The sequence below is a fragment of the Acartia tonsa genome, chromosome 9 (genome assembly GCF_053477335.1).
Source record: "Acartia tonsa isolate MP-2025a chromosome 9, ASM5347733v1, whole genome shotgun sequence".
Classification (NCBI taxonomy): domain Eukaryota; kingdom Metazoa; phylum Arthropoda; class Copepoda; order Calanoida; family Acartiidae; genus Acartia; species Acartia tonsa.
The window spans coordinates 15,425,452-15,449,478 of NC_137268.1; the positions used below are offsets into that span (position 1 = coordinate 15,425,452).

General features: G+C 36.0%; 1 protein-coding gene across 1 annotated transcript; it reads left to right on the top strand.

Moving 5' to 3' along the window:
• Nucleotides 1–1,632: 1,632 nt before the first annotated feature.
• Nucleotides 1,633–20,399, top strand: LOC145327737 (carbohydrate sulfotransferase 11-like). The gene is made up of 15 exons (XM_080171293.1): nucleotides 1,633–1,725; nucleotides 6,084–6,146; nucleotides 6,836–6,884; nucleotides 7,358–7,396; nucleotides 7,904–7,996; nucleotides 10,782–10,833; nucleotides 11,500–11,575; nucleotides 12,219–12,272; nucleotides 16,139–16,201; nucleotides 16,833–16,916; nucleotides 17,311–17,377; nucleotides 17,720–17,791; nucleotides 19,040–19,086; nucleotides 19,513–19,572; nucleotides 20,300–20,399. The coding sequence occupies exons 1-15, from the start codon at nucleotides 1,664–1,666 to the stop codon at nucleotides 20,355–20,357; spliced, it is 939 nt and encodes a 312-aa protein (XP_080027419.1). The 5' UTR covers nucleotides 1,633–1,663; the 3' UTR covers nucleotides 20,358–20,399.
• Nucleotides 20,400–24,027: the final 3,628 nt, after the last annotated feature.

The following is a 24,027-nucleotide window of genomic DNA, read 5'->3' on the forward strand; positions in this document are numbered from 1 at the left end:
TAATTTTTTGGTGTTCCATGTATGTATGGAACTAAATATTTTTAAATATAAATTAAATAAAAAATGGAGTGGATACAAAACCCAGACAAACAAAACCGCGACAGTTACAAAACAGCCCCATAACAAAACCGCGACAGTTACAAAACCGCCACATAACAAAACCGCGACAGTAACAAAACCGCGACATTAAAAAAGACAAAAAGTCTTAATGCTAGAAGGTCATGGCAGCAAAGCTCGGCCCCCTGGCCTGCCTAGCCGCGGGCGATCGGCCCCCTTGCCAATAACCTAACCTAACCTATGTATGAATGTTTAAAATGTTTAATGTACATTAACTTATTTATAGTTTAGAATTTCGTGGATTTTACAAAAAATGGTTGGTAGATTTTTTTCAAATTTTTAATATTTTTTTACAATATTTAGGTAAGGTTAGATTAGGTTATAGGCAAGGGGCCCTTTTTATCCCCTTTTTTATAGACAATAAATTTAAAAACTTTAGGTCGAAAAATCCCGAATTATGTCACATTAGAAAAATAAAGTATTCTAATATGACGTCATTTTTATAGGCACTATAAAGAGCTTCGAGATAAATTCTTATTAGTATGCCTTATCTCAGAACATAAATTACCCCCTCCCTTTCATAAATGAATTTAGATACTTTAATTTATTTTTTTGGCTGTTTTGTATACTACATATTTTTTGAGCTTTTTTATAGGTCTTCTCTTAGTTTGTTTATGCACAAACCATGTTCAGTTTGTGGTTAGTCTTTTTAGAGAGCTCACCTACAAATGTAGTTTTACAGTATGGCTCTGAAACCGATTAATATCCGCTGGATTAGAGCCGGTTCTCAGCCATACTGAAAAATTATGTATAACATCGTATTACAAACAATTTTTCACGACTATAAAATAAAAATAATAAAATCAATACCAGTTTCGTTAGCTTAGGCTTTCGGCCGGTCGGGCCTAACAAAACTGGTTTAATTGTTTCCTTAGGGATGGAAATGGGGAAGGGGGTAAAGAACGACCAAGCTTTTTTATTTTGAGTGGGCTAAAATAAAAAAGTTTCAAAAGTTGAAGGGGGCTATCTAATGTACTTTTTTTTAATTTAAGGGAGTAAAATATTTTCAAATAAGGGGTAATTTACACCCCTTTACCCCCATCCTTTGACGTCTTGGGGGGGGGGGTTTGTTTGAAACTCTGCCTTAAAATGTTTCAGACTTTCTCTTTTATATTACTTATATACTAGCGGCTTCGCCCATAGCCTCTAGGGGCTTTGCCCCAAAAGGTTTAATCAAGATAGTGGCACTTTAAATGTTTTTTTTTTAAACAGACATTGTTCTACTTTGTATTATAGATGTACAATAGACAGTAGACACTTCAATGCAAAATAACAGACATGTCTAATAATTTGTCTCATTTTGGGATGCTAGCTGATTTCTAGCATGGAGCACGGGACATTTGATTGTAAATTGCACTGGTACCCAAAGTATTATAACCAAGTTAACCTATGTGTTGCATAAAAAAAACTTTATTGCATATTTGTTGTTTGGTTCCAAACTAGAAGTGTCAAAACTTTTTAACCAATTTATTATTTCTGCAGAAGGGGTAATTTTGTTTATGATCATTTGGAATGTTAATTTTTATCTAAATTAATAGAAAATAATATGAATAAATGTATATTTATAATGAGAGATATTCCTGCATGTTCTAAATCTTTATATTTCAGGTTAAATCATTTTAAATCATGACTTTCAATAATCAGTGCTTGTCCGTCTGTCCGTAACGAAATTTTGTATTTTAATTTTTGAAACAGTAAGGTACGATTTAGAAAGCATTATAAAGTCTTTAATCGTTATCAACAAAGTCCATTTAAAACTTGTTGATTTTTTTCCTGTAATTTCATTTGATATACATAATATGTTTATCCTATTCATATGATCTTTTTTTGCATATTGATTCCTATAATAACAAGGTGCAATGTTATGAGCAAACTTAGGGTTGGGCCGGATACTTTTTTGGCCGGATACCGGATACCGGATATCCGGCTGATTTCAAACGCCGGATATCCGGTAACCGGCCGGATATCTGGCAAATATCCGGTTATCCGGCCAAATTACCGGATATTTGGCCGGATAACCGGCCAAATTACCAGATACTAAATTAGCAAAAAAAAAATTTCTTCAGAAATCTTATATAAATTTACATAAAGTTAAACTTGTTCAGAAAAATGTTCTTCTAGCTTCAATAATAAGAAAATTATAGCCATTTAAAATTTTTAAAAGCAGAAATTTTTGGTGTAAAGTATAAAAAATTATAGAGCCGGATATCCGGCCGGATAGTTTCAATGTCCAGTATCCGGCCGGATATTGAAAATGGCCGGATATCCGGCCACACCGGATATCCGGCCCAACCCTAGAGCAAACCATGTCTATAATTTAGTCATAAAATTTAATTATGTCCTTAAACAATATCCTTTATGCAATTTTGCAACAAATTTACATGCAATTTTGTTTAGACGTAAAAAAATAGTTAGAGCTGAAAACCCATTTTTATGGGGGGAGGAGGGGGTGGTTGGTTATAGTTATAAACCTTCCCGGGACCTATGAGAAGCTACCCTGTTAAGGAGAACCTGATCGGTTCAGCGGTTATATTGAATCTTAGAGGATCTTTGCTGCAAAAATATTTATTTAAAATTTTGTAAACCTTCTTAGGTATTTATAGAAAGTTTGAGTTTAAAAGTTTTCTCTGAAAAATCTTTTTAATGGCTTTGCAAAATTTAATTTACAATCGTACATAAATGTCTTAAAATCAGCAATTGAGGGAAGGGACATTGGACTATAAATTCCACTGGTGCCCATAATTTGACGCGCCATTGTAATTTAATTTTGTTATTTCAATGACGACAGTGACACAATATTCCAGTATGGCTTTGAAACCGATTAATTTCCGCTTTATTAGAGCCGGTTCTAAACCATACTGAAAAATCATGTATCCTAATATATCCATAAAATAAAAATTATTATATTAAAACCAGATTTGTTAGCCCATTTCTCCAGCATCTCGGGGCTAACAGAACTGGATTTAATCTTTGAATTGTTCATTATAATATCCGCGGAAACCTGTATAAAATACGATGCGACAAATGACTCACAATATGCCTAACCACGGTATTCATGATTTAAAATGCATTCAATTTTGGTAACACAGGTTTTTTTTTCATGCCTCGAAAGAGTTCTAAGGTGTGTGTGACAAGGAAAACCAAGATTTTTAAAAAAGAGCAATAAAATAAGGATGACAACATCCATTAAAGCGAAGCACTGAAACGGTGGGACAAACGGACATTAACATTTGTATAGTGTCAGAACTATATAATCAGAATATAAATGTATAAAAGTCGTAGCAAAATTGTAAGTAAATTTGTTGAAAAACTGCTGGATACAGGATAATGTTTATGAACATACTTACATTTTTAGGACTTGATTATAGAGTTGCTTTGCTTATAACATTATACTTTGTTGTCCCAGGAATTAATATTCCAAAAATCAGATCAATCGGATGATTAGATCACATGAAAATTTATTGTTAAAAAAGTAAAAAAATCGACATGTTTAAAATGGACGTACGGACATTCTGGAAATGATTATAGAGTTGCTACGCTTTTTTAATCGTACCTAATTACTAAAGGAATCACCATGCAGTTTGAAATCGATAGGACAATTCTAACATGCCTAAATTAACGAAAAAGATATCCGTTACGGACGGACGGACCGATCCTAATTATAGAAAAGCTTCGCTTTTAAAAAGAAAAATTTAAAAAAAATAAGGATGACAACATCCATAAAAGCGAAGCTCTGAAACGGTAGGACAAACGGACATTAACACTTGTATAATGTCAGAACTGAATAATCAGAATGCGAATGTATAAGAGTCAAAGCAAAATTGTAAGTAAATTTGTTGAAAAACTGCTTGATACAGGATAATGATTATGGACATACTTACATTTTTAGGGCTTGATTATAGAGTTGCTTCGCTTATAATATTGTACTTTGTTGTCCCAAGAATCAGTATACCAAAAATCAGACCAATCGGATAATTAGGTCAAATACAAATTTGTTGTTAAAAATGTTTAAAAAATCAACATTTTTAAAATGGACGTACGGACATTCTGTTAACGATTATAGAGTTGCTACGCTTTCTAACTCGTACGTAACTATTACAGGAATCACCATGCAAAATTTGAAATCGATAGGATAATTATAACATACCTAAATTAACGAAAAAAGCTATTTAAAAAAGTAAAAAAATCAACATGTTTAAAATGAACGTACAGACATTTTGGTAATGATTATAGAGTTGCTACGCTTTCTAAATCGTACCTAACTACTAAAGGAATCATCATGCAAAATTTGAAATCGATAGGACAATTCTAACATGTCTAAATTAACGAAAAAAGCTATCCGTTACGGACGGACGTACGGACGGACCTACCCTAATTATAGAAAATTATAGAAAAGCTTCGCTTTTAAAAAAAGAGAAAAAAGTATAAGAAATAATATTTTGTAATAGTCATAAAGTCAACGCAGTTTTCAATAGAAAATCAGGCAAAAAACACAAATAGAGTAGCTTTGATACTAAAAATTGATATTCTTGATAAGTCAAAAGATATGAATATTTTTTTAAGCGGGGTTTTTCTATAATCAGGGTCGCTACGTCCGTCAGTAACGGTTAGCTCTTTTTATCAATTTTGGCATGTTATAATTTTCCTATCGATTTTAAAGTTTGAATGATGATTTCTATATCAGTTTAGGTATGATTTAGGAAGTCTATCAACTCTATAATCGTTACCAGAAATTCCGTACGGCCATTTAAAAAATTGTTTTTTATCTTTTATATTAACATTTTTTATATGGTACAATTATCCTTTTAATCTGATTCACTCTGGGAGTTATCTGTTATTGTCAGACATATGAACACAAAGACACACCCGTAGTGTAAAGTAGTGCTTTTCTCGAGGATCTTCAAATATAAGACAATAGACGAAAAATTGTTATAATTTCCCCTTCTGTATATTTCAATAAGTGGTTTAAACGTTTGGACACTCAACTCAATAAACCAACCAATACAATTTCTTTCAAAGTCACCAAAGTTTTTAAGCCAACGAATAAGAAAACGTTATTATAATACTTTGGAAACTAGTGTACTAAACAGCCCAATGCCCCCTCCCTGGTTTTTCTATTAAAAGCATTTTGAATGTATTTAATCATGTAAGTGTCAGTATCAAGCCAAGATTTTAAAAAGCAGGCTTTTAGTATGAGAGTAATATCCTTTAACCCACGATTGGAGCATAAACCCGCTCTCCCCTTTTATATTGTAAATGCGTGTTTATATTTCTTTTGGGACTTTTTACCCCCTACATAAACTGAAAATAAGCATTTTAAAAAGTTTAACTTGTTTCGTGGTCAAAAAACGTGAAAAAATAATATTTGTGTATTTTGTAGCATGGTCGATAGACCGACGGACCTTTTGTTTTGTATAATGGATCTTTATCTTCCCTCATAATGTCAGCAAAAGACGTGCGGACTGACAGACAGACAGACAAAGTGAATTGTATAAGAATAAAAAATGTATACAAACTTGATGCCTGTAAAAGAAATTATTCTTATCATCATTTTTCAATGTTATGCTTAATTAGTTTTTATATAGTTAATCTAGTTAGGAGCGATGCTACTCTATAATTCAAAATTTCTGTTAATCTAATCTAGCTCTTTTTGTTGATTTATACATTCTAGAATTGTCCTATTAATTTTAAACTTTTCATGATAAACATGTTTATTTTTAATTTTTTTTTTCAAAACTTTTTTTTGTGTCAAAATGATCTTACTGGTCTGATTTTTAGAATACGGATTCATTGGACAACAAAGTTCAAAGCATCTCTATAATCAAGTCCTAAAAATATAATTACATCCTTAAATTTATGATTAAAGATTTTCTATTCTGCTTATTCAGTTCTGGCCCTCTTCAAGGGATAATGTTCATTTTTCCTGTCAGTTCAGAGCTTCGCAATTAAGGATGTTATTTTTTTAGATTTTTATTAGCGCTTTACTGTGTTTTATGGACAGGATACTTATTTCTTCACCTTTATTATTGGTAAAGTTTTTAAAAGCAAATACTTTCTATAATTGGGGGCTGTAGTCTGTAAGTAACGGTTAGCTCTTATAGTTAATTTAGGCAAGGTAGAATTGTCCTATCAATTTCAAACTTGATATGATGGTTCCTGTAAAAGTCAGTTACAACTTAGAAAGCCAAGAAACTTGATAATAGTTTCCAGAATGTCCATAAGTCTAACCAAAACATGTTCATTTAAAAACTTTTTTAACTCTAATTTTTTATGTGATTTTATTAATGAATTATCCTATTGATTTGATATTTAACAGAACAGTCCAAGCATTTACGCAATTTTAAAAAGTCCAATTAACTACAAAAATACAGATTTTGAGATTTGAAATAATAATTTATAAATCCTTAGTTTTTAGTACAGTTTTTTTTAAAATTAAATCGTGGACACCCTCAAAGATTCCAATTCAACCTTTGAAAAACTTTTCCTTACCCTTCTCCTGAAAATAAAAAGATTGAATTCCTTGATTAATATGAATAGTTTTTGTACCTGGACAAAGTGTCTCAAAAATCAGCCATGTGACGTCATAAAAATTAGGGATATCCATCTCTTTTTGGGGTTTTTCTTTTCCATTTCTCCTCTCATCTCCCTCATGTTTATGACGTCACATGGTTGATTTTTGAGACCAGTTACATAGTTTTTTATTTAAAATATATTTTAGGCCCTCTTTAGAAGACGAAAAATTTCTAGAAAGCTGGCTAAAAGTGCAGGTATAAGCAGTAGGAGCCGTACCGTGCCTTTTCTTATAGAACAATGATGAGATGATTAAATCATTTTTAGATTAAAAGAGCTAGATAAAAAAATAGAGAAAAAAAAAGAAAAAGTGAAAAGATATAATAGTGAAAACAATAGTTAACTTTATCTATATCTAAAAGTAACAGGATCTTTGTCTGTCTGTCTGTAAGGAAGGATCCAGCTAACCCTTAAACCGATATGGTTCCTTTTTAAGAGTAGCTTCTGTGTTGGAAAGGTTTATGACTATAAAGAGGGAGGGTATCACGAGCCTCCCAAAAAGTAATGTTCCTTGAAAACCCAACCCCCCCAAAAAAAATTTTTTTTTATTTTTTAAACTATGAGGGGTGGTCGACTACCCGCCAAAATTATCTTTTTAAAAATCTAAAATGAATAGGGGCGTAGTTGCTAGTAATCGTTAAATCATTAAAACAATTCTTCATTTTTTTAGACAGAACGACAAGCATTGGTTGAAAAGACGTGTTTAAACAAGGAATTCTAATTTATATTATAACCCTTTAAACTAAACAAGGACAGTCTCATCCAATAATTGAAATAATATGAAAATATACGGCCAATTATATTTACTTGGCTTTTGCATCATATTTTCCTAACTACTATAATAAAATTGTCCTCTCAGTTGGCTAATATAACAATCCCCTCCTATTCACCCCTTTTATCCAACCCCCTCATAATTTACTGGAGTGAAGTACTAACCAATAAATAAGGACTGAAGTAGCAACTTTAATTGACGACAAAATTTCCCCTGTCATAATATCCACGCATATCATATCCATTCTGCAAATTCTTAGATTGTCACTAACTGTTAGAGAGTAGCTGTGCTCCTAAACAAATGGATATATAATATGTGGATATCTGATAAAATGTTACTTCCAGCTGGCTAATTAATAACAAGTGGTTGAGAGGGTTCACTTTTCTTAGGCTCTCTTTCATAATGACACTTTTTGTAATCATAGTTTATAGAATTTCTGAAAAAAAGGACGACCTTCAATTTGGAGTTCCAGAGATTGACCTAAAGAATTTTGTGTATGAACCTCACAATAATTTACTATACTGCTATCATCCCAAGGTATCTATCTATCTATCTATCTATCTATCTATCTATCTATCTATCTATCTATCTATCTATCTATCTATCTATCTATCTATCTATCTATCTATCTATCTATCTATCTATCTATCTATCTATCTATCTATCTATCTATCTATCTATCTATCTATCTATCTATCTATCTATCTATCTATCTATCTATCTATCTATCTATCTATCTATCTATCTATCTATATATCTATCTATCTATCTATCTATCTATCTATCTATCTATCTATCTATCTATCTATATATATCTCCATACTTATTAGTTCTAATAGTGTGTCGAGAACTCTGCATTTTCTCCGTTGCTGATGTATATAAAATACATCTATTACGTGAGTATTCTCCTGGTTTTACAGTTGAGATCTTTTTACGTGGAAAATCAAAGCATAGAAACTAAAATGCAAAAGTTTCATTTTAACCACTCCCTGAAGAACATTCCCTTGGGTAACAAGAAGCAGTATCAGTCTATCATCATCGCCAAGGTAGAAAGTTTTATTCAAAGAATGAGATGGAAGCTATTTGCTGTCAAAGAAAAACCAACCAACAACAACAACAACTATGGATTCAAAACTACCAACAGGGCTCCCCAGATGGACGAGCTGAAAGCCTTTGAGGAAGATGTTTACAAGCTTATTACATCAATTGAATTCAGGCAAGTCAACAATGAATTCCAAACATCTTTACAAAGAACAATCAAAACAATTAAAGATTCTAAAGACATCATCATTGAATCTGATAAAACTGGAAACTTGTACACAGTACCTATTAATGAATACAAAACAATTCTTCATAACAATGTGACAAGTGAATACAAGAAAGCTGACGAATCTGATGTTGACAATGTAAATAAAGAAGCTGCTGAACTTACATCTACGTTGGGTATAGCTGATAGGGTTGATGAATACATAAAACAAGAAGCCTTTGTAACTGTTAAAGATCACAAACCGAATTTTCCTGATAGAAAGCAGTACAGACTTCTCAATCCTGCTAAGTCAAATGTTGGTAAAGTCAGTAAAACGATCCTTGAAACTGCAGTCAGCAAAGTTAAAACAGCAACAAATCTCAACCTTTGGCAAAATTCTGATCAGGTTATTGAATGGTTCAGTGGCCTACGAAATAAGACAAAGCTAACATTTTTCAAATTTGATGTTGTCTCTTTTTACCCTTCAATCAGCAAGGAACTTTTTGATATTGTTATCAACTGGTCAAAGCAGTACCATAATTTTACATCTGTGGAACTCAAAGCTTTACAAAACACTAGGAAATCATTTTTGTACCTGAATGAAGATCCTTGGATCAAAAAATCACAATCAAACTTTGACATAACCATGGGAAGTTTTGATGGTGCTGAATGTTGTGAACTGGTTGGTCTCTACATCCTTAGTAAGCTGGGTGACATCATTGAACAACCTCAAATTGGTCTGTACCGAGATGATGGTCTTGCTGTCCTTGATGGTTCTGGTCCACAGGTTGAACAAGTAAGAAAACGAGTTTTTCAACTTTTTAAAGATTTAGGACTGAAAGTAACAATAGAATGCAATATCACAAGCACCGAATTTTTGGATGCCTTTTTTGACTTGAAAGCCAACACTTTTCGACCTTTTAAGAAACCAAATACTGATCTCAGCTACATAAACTCGAAATCTAACCATCCTGCTAACATCAAGAAAGAAATTCCCAAAATGGTTTCAAGTAGAATTTCCAAACTTTCAAGTTCAAGAGAGATCTTTGAAGCTGAGAAAACACCTTTCAAAAATGCATTGAATTCAGCTGGCTACAATGATGACTTCACCTACTCACCCAACCAACAACGTCATCCTACTACAAGGTGCAGGAGAAGAAAGGTTATTTGGTTTAACCCTCCTTTCTGTCAAACAGTGAAAACTAATGTTGCAAAGAAATTCTTACTACTGATTGATAAACATTTTAAGAACACACCTCTTCAACAGTACTTCAACCGTTCTACAGTTAAAGTGTCTTATTGTTGTATGCCTAGCATCAAAGCCATCATAGCTGGACATAACAAATTCTTACTTAAAGATACAGCTGCTGCAAACACTCAACCTGCAAGATTGTGCAACTGCCGTGGTGGCCAAGCTGTGTGTCCCGTTGGAGGCCAGTGCTTGAAGTCTTCCTTGGTCTACAAAGCAGAAGTCATCAATGCAGTCAAACCAGCCACATACATTGGCCTGACTGGTAACACTTTTAAAGAAAGATTTACTGGTCACAAGTCATCCTTTAACAATGCCAATGCAGAGCACAAAACCAGCCTATCATCCTTCATTTGGTCATTAAAACGAAATCAAACTAATTTTGATGTTAGATGGTCCATCCTGCAGCAAGCACCAACCTACAACCCTAGCTCCGGTGCATGCAAACTCTGCAACCTAGAGAAGGTGAAGATCATGTTCAACAATGACGTCACCATGCTCAACAAGAGGTCTGAGATCAACAGCAAGTGCAGACACAGAGATAAGTTCCTTCTGATTGAACACCTGGCTGCTAATGATACCTGATACTGCCGTTTCAAGATAGTTTTTTTAAAATTATGTTTATTTGTAATTTCAATATTTTTTTAAAATCCTCTAAATTTAATTGAAAAAATCTATTAATTCTTATATTATCGTCAGTATTAAATTGTAACTGAAGATTGCTTAATGCATGAAACATGATGTTTTACAAATAAACTTTTGTTCATTCTATGTGGACTATATCTATCTATCTATCTATCTATCTATTTATTCATCTATCTATCCAGGTAAGCACCTCCACGTGGTTCCAGCAGATCCTGGTAAACTCCAACGCCCCAGGTATACTATTTAATTTTTATGCAAGGGGTTTGAAGAAGTCAAGGACGCCAGAGAGGTAGCGTACATTGGGCTGTAAAATACACTAGTCCCCAAAGTTTTATAATAACTTTTCTTCGTTGGCTTAACAAATTTTGGGACTATATTGACTATTCTGATTGATGTGTTCATTAAGTTGGGTGTCCAAACGTTTCAACCACTTATTGTAATCTAAAGAAGGGGTAATTTTTTGTGTCACTTTGTTAATATACATCAATTTATAGGTCATTGTCTTATTCTTCCTTGCAAGGATGCACTAGAGAGGGTTACCGAACCTCTGAAAATAATAAAGCATATTTTTTTTAACTATTTAATAGAGTCAAAATTGCTACCCCCCCCCCCCCCAAGAAAAAAAACCCATTCCCAGTAAAAAATATTTACTAAGGTATAATCCTAAAACGTTGGTGTAATTATTAAACTAACGTTTATGTAAGCTATGTACGTGCATGATATGATAGTAGATATTAAATTATCTCTTGTAACGTCACATCGCTGCAATGTCAATTATGATCACTTTAATCAAATGCAGTAAGTTAAAAACAAAAAAAATGCTACTAGAATTAAAAAGCAACTCACAGACAGACAACCAGCCGTCCTATCTTATTTAGTTGTTAACATATTTTGTTTCAGATGAGGTAAAAAGCAACACAAGTTTGCATACAGTAATTCCAAGATTATTTACACCAAAGAATTTAGCGTATCTTAGGTTATATCTTAAAAAATTTCTTCAAGGCATTTATTAAAAGCGAAGTAGGGTGGGTCCGTACGTAACGGTTAGCTCTTTTCGTTAATTTAGTCATGATGATTCCTTTTTTCCATTTTCATTTTCATACTGATTCCTATTACAACAAGATATAATGTTATCACACCCTAAAATGTAAGTATGTCCTTAAACAGTGTATCTGGATTTAAATAGTGTTGATGTTCGTTTGTCCTACCATTTCATAGCTTACCTTTTATGGATGTCATCATCCTTGTTTTGAAAAATATTGCGCATTGTCAATCTTCCTTTCAAATTGCCAAGAAATATTTCGGATTTTCTATTTTATACTTTATCGTAGATCGCTGAAAATCACTATATAGCTTCCTTCAACAATAAAAAAAAACTATTGACAAGAATAAATCAATGTAGCGATACCTGAAATTCGTCAAAAATAAGCAGGAAAATTTTATCAAATACTACAAATAAGTCTTAAATATAAAATAAATTTATTTTCAGTTTAGCCAGATTTTTAATATAGGCTAAAATTAATTGGTGACGTATGGATTTAATTTATTGCTCTTTATCATATCCTTTTCCCTTTTACAGAAGCTAAAAAATGTATCTTAATTTAATAAAATTGATTTAGAAATCATGTTCCAACATCCATCTCTTTCACTATGGTTAGACATCCTTTTGAGAGGTAAATTTTAATAGTTCATCTACTCTACAATTTAGGTCTGTATGTCTCAGGGGACATTAGATTGTAATTATTATATAAAAAAGGTATAGTCCTTTCACTGACAAAGCCTTTTAAGGGGCGTTTCATCGTATTTTCACAATAGTTTTTCTACTATTTCTATTTATCACCTAATCTAACCTAAATCAAAAGCTTCTGTGAAAATACGACGAAACGCCTCTGAAGAGGCGTTGTCCTGAAATGGACTATACCCTAAAAAGAGTTATCTTCGTAGGATCAAAAATTTTTGATATAATCAGTAATTTAGTGGTTATTTGCCCTTTATTCTTTGGGATTCGTAATGCACTAATAATGTGACAACAATCAGAAAAGTAACTGTCTTGGACTTAAAGGGGGAGGCGGCTACTCTCATGCCAACTTGGAATAAAGCCCCGAAAATTGTTGAAATACACTAAACAAAGAATGGGTGGATCTTGTAACATGGGAATTTAGGTTGCTATTTAAGTCTTCAGATACTGGTCAATATGTTTTCACATGATCATGGGAGGGGATTGGGTAATGTCATTAAAGGTGGTTAGGGGGGGGGGATTATTGTTATATCAGCCTGTTGGGAGAAACATTTTATCATGGTATTCGAGAATCTCTCACAATATGCACGTATTTTTGTATATCCATTAAACAAATTTAAAAATGAGGCTGATTAATCATAATGTCGTCTAATACAGAATTTTACTTACAACTGCAATCTTATGTGGTGTTAGATACAAATTTTAATAGCTAATTGGTATGATATGTAAAGCCCTTAAATTAAATGTAACCATGGATGACAACATACATTAAAGCGAAGCTCGGAAAAGATAGGAAAAAACGAACATAAAACACTTGTAGAGGTATTAAAAACAAAATACTGCTTAAGGACATACTTACATTTTTAGAACTTGACTATAGAGATGTTTCATTTATTACATTGAATTGCGTTGTCCTAGGAATCAGAATTTCAAAAATCAGATCAAAAGGATAACTTTATTACATGAAATTTTGTTTTAAAAGTTAGAATTCAACATTTTATTCAAATATTAAATGGACATACGAACATTCTGATACACTAAGACACCTATCCGTCACGGACTGACAGACCGAACCTAATTATAGAAAAGCTTTTAACCCTTACATATCGGGGGGGGGGGGATCCAAGAGCCCCCCCTCTAGCTTTTTCAATCTCATTTTTTTGTAGGTAAGATGGAGAGCTGTGACTTCATGACTTTTTAAGTTTAGTAATTATACGTCGGCACACCGGTGTCCTGGATAGGAAACAGGTTTTTTTTTGACATACGTCTCACAAGACCTATGTAGCTATGACCAGGAGACAATGACGGTTCAGTACATGATTTTCGTTAAATCACAGCTGATCATATTTGTGGATTTTTTGAAAATTACTTTTATACCCAAATTTTCATAGTTTTTCCCCAAAAAATCACAATTTTCTCACATTTGCAGCTTAGTTAACCTAAATTTACGCAAAAAAAGTATAATAAATACAGCTGAACTAAGGACTGTGTTATCATCAATAACAAAATCTTTAAGAATCTTAAATAATCTAAGATTTGTAGTCTAGAAATGAAATAAGAGTTATTTGAAGTAAATATTTGAATTGATGTCTAAACAGCTCTTGTAATTAACTTTGTAATATTTTATGTCCCTGTTGCATGCCTCATGACATATTATATTGTTAAAACATAGTTTCAGACTGTGAAAAGACCTCTCTCTGAGGTTTCTAATGAAGTTAACACAAACCTGCTTCAGAAACAGCAATGATTCTGTTCCAAGTTTTCCTTGAAATATTTACAAGTTTTCCTGCTCAATATTGGTTCTTGGCTGATTTGATGTCTCAACATCAAAGCAATATCTTGGGGTATAACATATATCCATAACCACAGTTGCCATGTTCAAAGTCCTATATTACATATATACCAGGCTACAATTGAATATACAACCAGTCCCTGGTTTAAAAGAACTTGGCAGAAGGTTAATATATTTAACAAGTGGGATTATCACTTGTAAGTGCTTGACATGAACTTGGAATGAACCTTTTGTACACACTGCTTGTCTTTACTACTGATTAAATGTCATAGTGAGAACCATGGAAGGTTTTCATAGGTGAACCTACAGAATGATTATAGATACAAATTGGATTCTAAGCTGGATGGATAATTTGCAAGTTAGTGTATTCAAACATTATGTTGATATGACTCATAAATGTAAGAGCAGCTAACTGACAGGAAAGCACTTGGCTCGTAGCTTGAAGAAAATAATAGTAGCTTATCACTAGAGTGAATGTGAATGCTGGTTACATGATCATAACTGGATTTTATTCAAGTGTGGGTTCCAATGGCGACTTTAAAATCCAATTCGAAAATAAACACAGGCAAGTTCTTTGTCCTAAGCAGATCAATACTACCCTTCCTAAAAGCTACCAGTAGTAAAGGGACCTAGGAAAGTGTTAAACAGGAATACCAAAATGTAGGATTAGCAAAGCAAAAAAAAGGGCAGTTTGTCTATCAATTGGTGTTAAATTTGGAATCATAGACCCACCTGACTTTCAATCAGCAGAGTAGGCGGAACCCATGCTGAATTTCTGAGTAATAGAGAATGAGAGGATATGAGCTCTTAGCTGAAGTAACTAAGGCAAGGGAGTCTAAAAGACCATGTAGCTAGATGCATGGCAGTCTAAGCTTTCACTCATGGAATTATCCCTTTATATGGCAAAAGTCAAGCCACAAGTTCAATAGCAAACAAGTACCATAACAGGAATGACCCAAAGTGTGTGACTTTGTTGATTAACAAACAAGGTCAGAATTCTAAACTGACATCCATCAAGATTTATAGGCTGGGTGAAACATGTCAGCCAGCTAGAATAGAGGTCTGGCTATACCAGGGTGGGGAGAGGAGAAGTACCCTGTTTAGTGGACAGTATTATGAGGCATACTTGTTGAAGGACAGGGATGGTAACTTCCACATCTTTGAACAAGAAGTTTATCATAAGGATTGATATGAGAGAATGTTTTTGTGAAACAAATTTGAGGGCAATAACTTTATGTTGTGTAGTCAAAGGCAAAGTCAGATAGATTGAATCATGTTAAAGCCAGGTGAAAGCCTATGGAGGCCAGAAGCAGTTCTGACGTGCAAATTTATTGTTGAACATTAATTCAAAATAATTAACTCTTACTCAATTTCTAGACTATAAATCTTATTCCATTGATTCTGAAAGATCATATTATAGGTGATAGCACAATCTTCAGTACAGCTGTTACTTATTATACTTTTCTAACTAAGCAGCAAATGTGAGAAAATTGAGATTTTTTTTAGAAAAACTATGAAATTTTGGGAAAAAAGTAATTTTCAAAAAAATCCACAAACATGATCAGCTGTGATTTAACGAAAGTCATGTACTGAACCGTCATCGTCACCCAGTCATGACTACATAGGTCTTGTGAGACGTATGTAAAAAAAAAAAACCTGTTTCCTATCCAGGACACCGGTGGGCAAGAGTTGATTTTATTAGGATATCTGGTCTGTGTCGGTCGTGGTGTTCGGTCAAAGTCGGTTGGGTAGCACCAAAATTAGAAAAAATTCTATATAAATCTTAATTTCTACATTATGACTTTTGTGTATAAGGTAGAAACCTAAATTTTTTTTGTGCAGACTTAGAAATCAATGACCACTTGAGAAAAGTGGTGTTATTAAAAAAAAAATTACGTTTTTATCTATAACAGGAGCCGAGATAGATCCGATCTGATAAGGTGGGAATTGGGGCCCGATCTGTAAGGGTTAACAAGGATAATTAAATAAAATAATTATTTACTTTTAAGGTTAGTCTCAGCCTACAAAGATAAAATTCAAATTTTCTGGGATAAAGTTTATGATGATAAAAGGTAAAATTCTTTAACAATAACTTTAATTTGCAAAGCTACTCTATAATTTGAAATGTCAGTCCGCCTGTCCGTAAGACACTGAATAAAGGGAAACGAGATTTTCTTGGCTCTTATTTAAGAAGGAAGGCTGCAACATCTTGTGAATATTTACCTTATTGAGGAATATCATTAACAAAAAAAACTTTTGAGCAGCTTTTATATTTTCATATATAAGCCCCCCGCAGGGGTTAGGCATTTAAAAGACCTAAAACATGGTTTAAAATAGGTTAGGTTAGGTTAAGGGTCCACTCCTGCGTTTTTCCACTCCGACGTTTGGGACTCCTGCGTTTGTCCTAGGACCTTGGAGTCAACTTCCCAACCCCCCTTTCCTCATGTGCCCCAAGAGACCTCAAATGGGGGATGTAGTCCCTATATAGAAGTTACATGATGTTTGTGTGTGTGTGTCTGTCTGTACTTCAGGATCTCGCTAACCGTTAAACTGATAAGGTTCTTCTATACAATATAGCTTCCAAGGTCCTGAGTAGGTTTATAACTATTTTTCTTAGGGTACCACTACCTCCCCCCCCCCCCCCCTAAAAAAAGTTATTTTATTTTAGAACAAAATGGAAACTTAGTAGTAGTTTTTGTTTAGAAAAGAGATACTGAATGAGTATGGAAATCTAAAATTCGAATCATTTATAGAACATGTTTTACATGAGGCTGAAAAATCTTGCACGTAAGTATTTTACCTTATAGAAAAGTAACAGCATCTGTGTCTGTCTTCCCTTTTCTCTAAACGCTGAACCAATAGGGTTCTCCTTTACAGTATAGGTCCTTGGAAGGTTTATAACTAATTTTCGCTGAAAAAAAGTGGGTGGTAGTTTTTCGTTTGTTTCCTTTTTACTTTGGGTTAGGTTAAATAGGGTACTGGGTAGCACTAGCCTTGCAGAGTAACTCCCTTTAGTCATTAGACTTAGTAGAATCTCTATATTACAATTATTGGTTGAAACATTTGGACGTTCAACTGAATGAACCAACCAATCAAAACTCAATTAAAGTTCCCAAAGTTGTTAAGCCAACGAATAAGAGAACGTTTTTTAAAACTTTGGGGACCATGTTGTTAACTTTAGTAGGATTGATACATGTATATTGGACCGACACTGGCAACCTTTCTTTTCCAGATGTGCTTATTGTCAGGTAAATACAGAGGACATTGACAGGGATCTAAAGGGATAAGACAATGGCCGATAAATTGACACATAAAATTACCTTCTTTAGATGCAATTGGTGGTTTAGACGTTTGGACGCTCAATTGACCCTAATTATAGAAAAGGAACACAGTAAAAGTGTCGGACTGATTATGACGTAAAAAAAAATTTGCCAATGAGAGGCCACTATAAATTTTACCATTGGTCAATAATGGCCTCTCATGGTTAATTTTTTTTGTTACGTAATAAGCAGTCCGACACTTTTACTGTGTTTTAGAAAAGCTTCGCTTTTAAAATGTTAATGGTTAAAATTATCAAACCATTTATTTAGATTCCTTACTCATACCTTTTGAAGCATGAAACTATTGAGGAGGATATGAGAGCTATGGCTTTAATTACTAAGGTAGAAATAGAGACAGATTCGTAATACTATTTATATACTATGTTGTAACTTGTAGCTGGCTATAGCGCCCTATCAAAATGGAGATAGGTGTCACTGCTTTTGGCCTACCTATTCTATTGACGTCAGGAAATACCCTGTATCCCATCTCTTTTCTAGGGGGTTTGTTTCCCTCTTCATCTTTCCCTCTACAATGGCGTCAATAGAATAGGTAGACAAAAAGCGATGACATCTACCTCCAGTGTTCTAAGGCACTAAACACAGCTAATTCTATTCTAAGTTGTTGTATATATTTCTAAATAGTTTTATGGATAGAAAGATTATTAGTTCCAAAGATAGATAAATAGATAAAGAAGAAAAATACAAATTATAAGTCCAAATAAAGCAATAATCTTACTGACTTAATTAAAGTAACTGAAGGCTTTTTATAATGCCAATAAAAAATAACGTCATACTGGCATACCATTGGTCAATCAAAACGTATACTGGCCTGGCATTGGTAATTTTGTCTGTGTATTGGCTTATAAAAATGGTCATTTGCATTGTTCAACGTAATTTTTTATTGGCACTATAATTGATTGCCATTAAATAATACTAAATGGGTTAGATAGGACTATTTACTAATTATTAAGCGGTACACCGACAAACGTCCTACTACGACAAACGTCCTAATGCGACAAACCTCCTAAAAGACAAACATCCTAAACGACAAACGTTCTAATGCGACATCTTTTAAGTAAAACCTCCTAAAATTTTTTTAAAAATTAAATCTTCCAAATTTGATTTTAAAATTAAAAATTAAAAAAGAATTAAAGGTCAATTTTTGTAAAGCAAGGATGTATCGGGTTTGAAACTATTTTGTTTAATAGCCAACACAGACTTTGGGAAAACTGTCGGACAGATTTTTTAAATTTAGCCTATGGTTAAAGTTATTCAAAAAAATAAATTTCAATTCAATTTTGCCTGTGTTTTATCGCCATTTTGAATTTTATTTTGTGAAATATTTTTACTGTTAGAGGATTTTGTCCTTAAATTTGGAAGATTTTTTTTATTTCATAAGTTTTGAAAATTTTTAGGACGTTTTACTAAAGAGATGTTGCATCAGGACGTTTGTCCCTTTAGGGGGTTTGTCTTATTAGGACGTTTGTCGTGGTAGGAGGTTTGTCGGTGTACCGCTTTTAAGAGTATTTAAGAGTGTTCTTTATATATTTATGCAAGAATTTTACAATTAGCTCACCTCTCTTTTTTTAGATACCCTTTAAGTCAGTTCATTGGAATAAAAGCAAGGGAAATACTAGGTAATAATCATTATCCATTTAATGCTGGGGGATTAACAGAAGCTCGTTTAACCCTTAACTACTGAACAAGGATGAAACGAAGCTTTGAAACGGTAAGACAAATGAACATTAAAACTTGTATAGTATTAGAACTGTTAAGAACATAGAACTTGATTTTAGAGATATATCAGTATTTCAGAAACTAGATAAATTATTATATTACATAAAAAATGTTTGTTAAAAGGGTTAAAAACAAAATGTATTGAATGGACGAACGGACATTCTGTAACGATTATGGTCGTACCCAATAACTACAGTAATCATCATGCAAAGTTAGGACAATTCTAACAAGTCTAAACTAAAAATTATGACGAACCCCTAAGTCCTGACTAATTTTAATAACTACCACCTAATTTACACATAATTTTTGTACTTTAACATTTTTAGAGATTTAGTAAAGGAGTTTTTTATGAGGCTTAATCAAACTCAAATAGATGCATTAAAGAGGTATTTTCTTTGTCTTTTTTATCTAAGCTTTAAACCACTAGGACAATTTCAACAGTAAGTAGTGCAGCGCCATATGTTTAATTTTAAAGTAAATTACATATTGGATGCTCAGGACAATTGAAAAATTATTTTAATACTGTCATACAAAAAAAGTTAAAAAAAAACGTTGACCAAAACACCATAGATATGGAGAAATATGTAAAGAAAATATAGCAAAAAAACTGTTAAAAAGGCATTCTCACCGCCATTGATGTTTTTTCAAACGACGGGATATTTGATTTAGATATCCTTATCTAAAAAATTTTTTAATCGGACTATAAATAAAAAAGAAATGGGGACAAATGTGAAAAATATTTAGCCAAAACCTGCTAAAAAGCAGTCTGACCGCCATGGATGTTTTATAGTTGATTATATATATATTATAGTTTATATGCTCCTTACTGATAGAAATGTTGTCAAAAAGTTTTAGCCTTTTATCTTTTAAAGGAGCCGAGAAAATCAAGTTTCCCCCGAAATATTTCAGACAGAGGGACAGACTGACATGCGAAACTTTTAAATTATAGAGTAGCTTCACTACTAATAAAAATATTTTTAATATCATTGAAACAGAAAAAATTGGGGAACAACGACTGCCAGACTGTCAGTCCGACCAACATACATAGAAAAATATTAAAATACCTATGATAAAAAAAGTCAAAATAAATCTAACAAAATAAATATTTTTCAGGTTATATGAATCAGATTTTCAAATGTTTGATTATAATCCTGATTTCTTACTTTATTAATTATTTACTTTTTAAATTGAAAAAAAAAGTTTTGAAAATAAATTATTATATTTTCTGTATTTATTTTATTTGTTGTTGTTGTTGATGTAGTAGCCCTGATTCTCTGAAGTTAGGATTCAGATGCAAACGGAGATTGGTCGTGAGAATCCTGTGGCCAATCGTTGGATTGATGACATCTCCATTTGCCCCCAAAATATTATTTTAGATTTATTTCGCTTGTTGGTTATACCTTATTCCTGGTTTTGACCCCATTTATTGTTCAGTTCGTTCGTCCAGTAGGAGGGGAGGGTTTCAGTAAAAGTGGTGTGATGCCCCCATCATCGTTATTTTAGCCAGCTGGGAGTAACACTTTATTAGAGTACATGAAAATCAGGTGCAACATCTAATAAATGAAAAATCGACTATTGCTTTCATTATTGTGTGGTATCCGCCTCGGTTAAATGGCAGATACCCAAGTTCAAATGATTACGGCAGTGCGAACAGACGTGGACACATATAATTATAGAGAAGCTGGGCTTCTCTATCTATCACTAAATAACAAACAAAGTCTATTCAGATGTTACTTTATTCAGGGTCCAAAGGTTACTAACTTATAATACAACAAATAATAAATACACAGATTGGAATAAATAATACTAAAGCAAAATCAATATAAATACATATACAATAATCAGATTGGGCAATAATGATCCCCCATCCCTGGAAAGGGTGGGGGAACCAAACAATGCAGCTTAACCATAATAAGGCTGTCAAAATCTATCATTAATTTTAAAGCATAGGGAGGGGTCAGGCTGACCCCTTCCCCGGTACTCGGGGGAGGGCCCTCGGCCCTTCTCCGAACCAAGGTCAGGGTTGCCACAGAACATGGCTCAGGGTTGCCGAATACCACAACTCTCCCCTCGGAAGGCTGGGAGGGGGTTTCCCTACCAGACTTCCGACAGTGGTTGAGGCCTTCGGCCCGCTCATTAGGGGACTGTTATTTACAAGGGTTAACGATTCAATGGAATCCTAGTGGTGCTTTTCAGAGTTGATGGGCCCCCAACGTGGGGTAGAAGGTAGAGGCTGGCTTTTGTTGGACACGTGGCTCGGCGCCAGTGGGTGTCAGGCCGGCATGGGGCGCAGCCGCTGCTGGGCCGGTCAGCAACGGGGCATTCTGGTTTGCGGTGGCAGCGGTTGGAGCACTGGCTACCAGGTTGACTGTCTGGGCGACAGCCTGGCCTCCCGAGGGGCCGCGGGGCTTTCCAGAGTGCGGCCCAGGCTTGCCTAGGCGGTCATTCCCACTATCGGCTGATTTCATGGACACCATTTCCTCGGCTGCTTCCCGGCCAATAGGAATGGCATCCCAGTCCACTGAAAAGTCCCGGGACTTGGCATGGTTGATCCTGGCCCTGGCCAAGGCCTTACGATACAAGGTTGGGTGATACAAAAATACTTGCGACATCGCGTTCAGGGCGGCACGTACACCTCCTTGTGCAGCTGCCAGGGAGATGATGGTTAAGTCTCCCAGTAGCTTGAGAATCAACAGCAACAGACACAGTATGGCTGCGCCATCTCCCCACTCGTGAATAGCTTGTCTGAACCCAGCCCAGACATCCAGGGTTTCCTCCCCTTCCTCCGCCAGTCGGTCAATATTATAGGACACGATTCCATGGTCTCCGGTGGCAGAACAGCTGCCTTGCTGGACGCATGAGCCATACGACAGGCCGGTCAGCATGGCGGCCTTATACGCTGGGAACGATAGTAGCTGCTGCCAGTCATTCAGCTCGGCCTGGGAATACAACCCTCCCAAGCTAAAGTCATCCAAGGGCTCGGTCAGCAGTTGCTTGGGTGTATCCAGCGGGGGCAGCCTCTTATTAGGTGCTGGGGTTAGCTCTATCCACCCTTCCTCGGCGTGTACAGTTAGGGGGTAGGTGGAGGAGCAGGGAATCTTGGTGGCGTGACCGCTATACACCTTTGTCACGGCATCTACAAATCCTGTGGGCTCCACCGGCACCTTGTCCCAACATTCATTGCTCTCCCTTACCACGTATTTATTACGCTCCCCTCAAAATAGAGAACGTGCTCCCCTGGACACGCACCAGATGGGCCGGGTCTAGCTGCTGGAGCTTCCAGCAATTGGCCGCTACCTCTTCTGCTGCTGCGCTTCGCATCCGAGTTTCCAGGGTAAATCCGATGTAGCCCGCGTGTATCTGGGCCTGGAGGGGGACATCCACGTCCCTGGCCGATACTCTGGGCAACGCTGCCGCGGCTGGGTCGGCTGCCACGAACAATGCTGGGTGGTTGGTGGCATGGGCTTCAAAGTCCCAGTTCACTATCGAGGTGGGGGTAGTCATGTTGATAAAGAATTGTGCCTGATGGTCAACCAGGAACGCATCCATCACCAGACTGGGCTGGAGGCTGCGGATCAGCCTCAAGGGGCAATCTCTCCCCAGGTGGTCCCACACGTACGTGGCCTCTCCAGTGACACAGGACAGCTCGGACTGGGGACACGCTAGGGTCAGGTGGTCGGACTGAGACTCCACCCGTCCGTTCTCAACTACGTAGGTCTCCTCCTTGACCAGCAGCCGTCGCTCCTGGAGCACTAACTCATTGCGGTACAGCTGGCCTTCAAAATGGACATCCTCCCCTTCACAACCCACCCCCTCGGGGCTGTTGACCAATGCTCCTACCATATCAAGGGTGAAGAACAGGGGGTGGTTCAGCTGGAACGTCAATGGCTTGGTCTTGCCTGGCAGGGTGTAGACTCGGCTCCGGGCCAGGTCCCGGCAAGTCTCTGGGTCAATCTTGGTTGGCCGCATGAGGGTGGGGACTGACGTCACCTTCAGGTGGCCCCAGACTCCACACCTAAATGTCCACTGGGACACTGTGAGTTGACAGCTATATCCCGTGGTCTCCCGGATCTTAACTTGCTGCAGGATATGCACCTCATGGCCCAGAGGCACCTCCTGATGTAGCGGCTCCTTGCTACACATCTGCTCTTTGTTGAAGGCGGTGACATGGGTGGGGTTGGCACAGTCCCACCCTACTAAGACATAGCTGGTCGTAGGCCACACAGCTGCTAGCAATAGGCCCCACAGAACCATCCACCAATGGGAGAACCTGCCAGACAGCCACCATCCTCGCGCGCGCATCTGGGGATTCTCGGCTCTGGCCACAACGGCTTCCTGGGGCTGGATACTGCTGGTCTGCTCCTGGCTAGATATAAATTTCCATTGAGTGTTATCTTTAGACGCCCGGGGCTTCCTGATACCCTCCCCAATGACGGACTGACAGGCGACTGGCGCCTGTCTGGGCGTCGGCTCCCCTAGCCTCAGGGTGGCCCTTCCCTCGTCCATGGCATGCCCAGTGGCATGGGGCTGTAGTGCGTGTGGCACAGGCTCGCCCTGTATTACATCCCTCCCCTGCCCTAGGAACTCAGGTGCATGTGGCACAGGCAAGTCCTGATACCCCCAAATCTCAATCTCCCCAGCCTCTGGTGCGGGGGGCACAGGCAAGGCTGGAGGGTTACAATATTTTGGCTACAATGCATTTGTCAATTTTAACTTATCCTGGCTCAGTTGAGGGTTGTAGACAGCTGGACACAGTTGAGGATGAGGGACAGCTGGACTCTCCCTGCTGGCTGGGGGCTCTAGATGAGGGACAGCTGGACTCTCCCTGCTGGCTGGGGGCT

Bases quoted from the DNA above. Each gene is read 5' to 3' on its own strand.
- LOC145327737 (XM_080171293.1), top strand. From the start codon at position 1,664: ATGAATAAATGTATATTTATAATGAGAGATATTCCTGCATGTTCTAAA. The intron at 12,273-16,138 runs GTAAATTTTAAT...TTTACTTTTAAG, and splicing joins GTTAGACATCCTTTTGAGAG to GTTAGTCTCAGCCTACAAAG. The intron at 17,378-17,719 runs GTAAATACAGAG...CCATTTATTTAG, and splicing joins CCAGATGTGCTTATTGTCAG to ATTCCTTACTCATACCTTTT.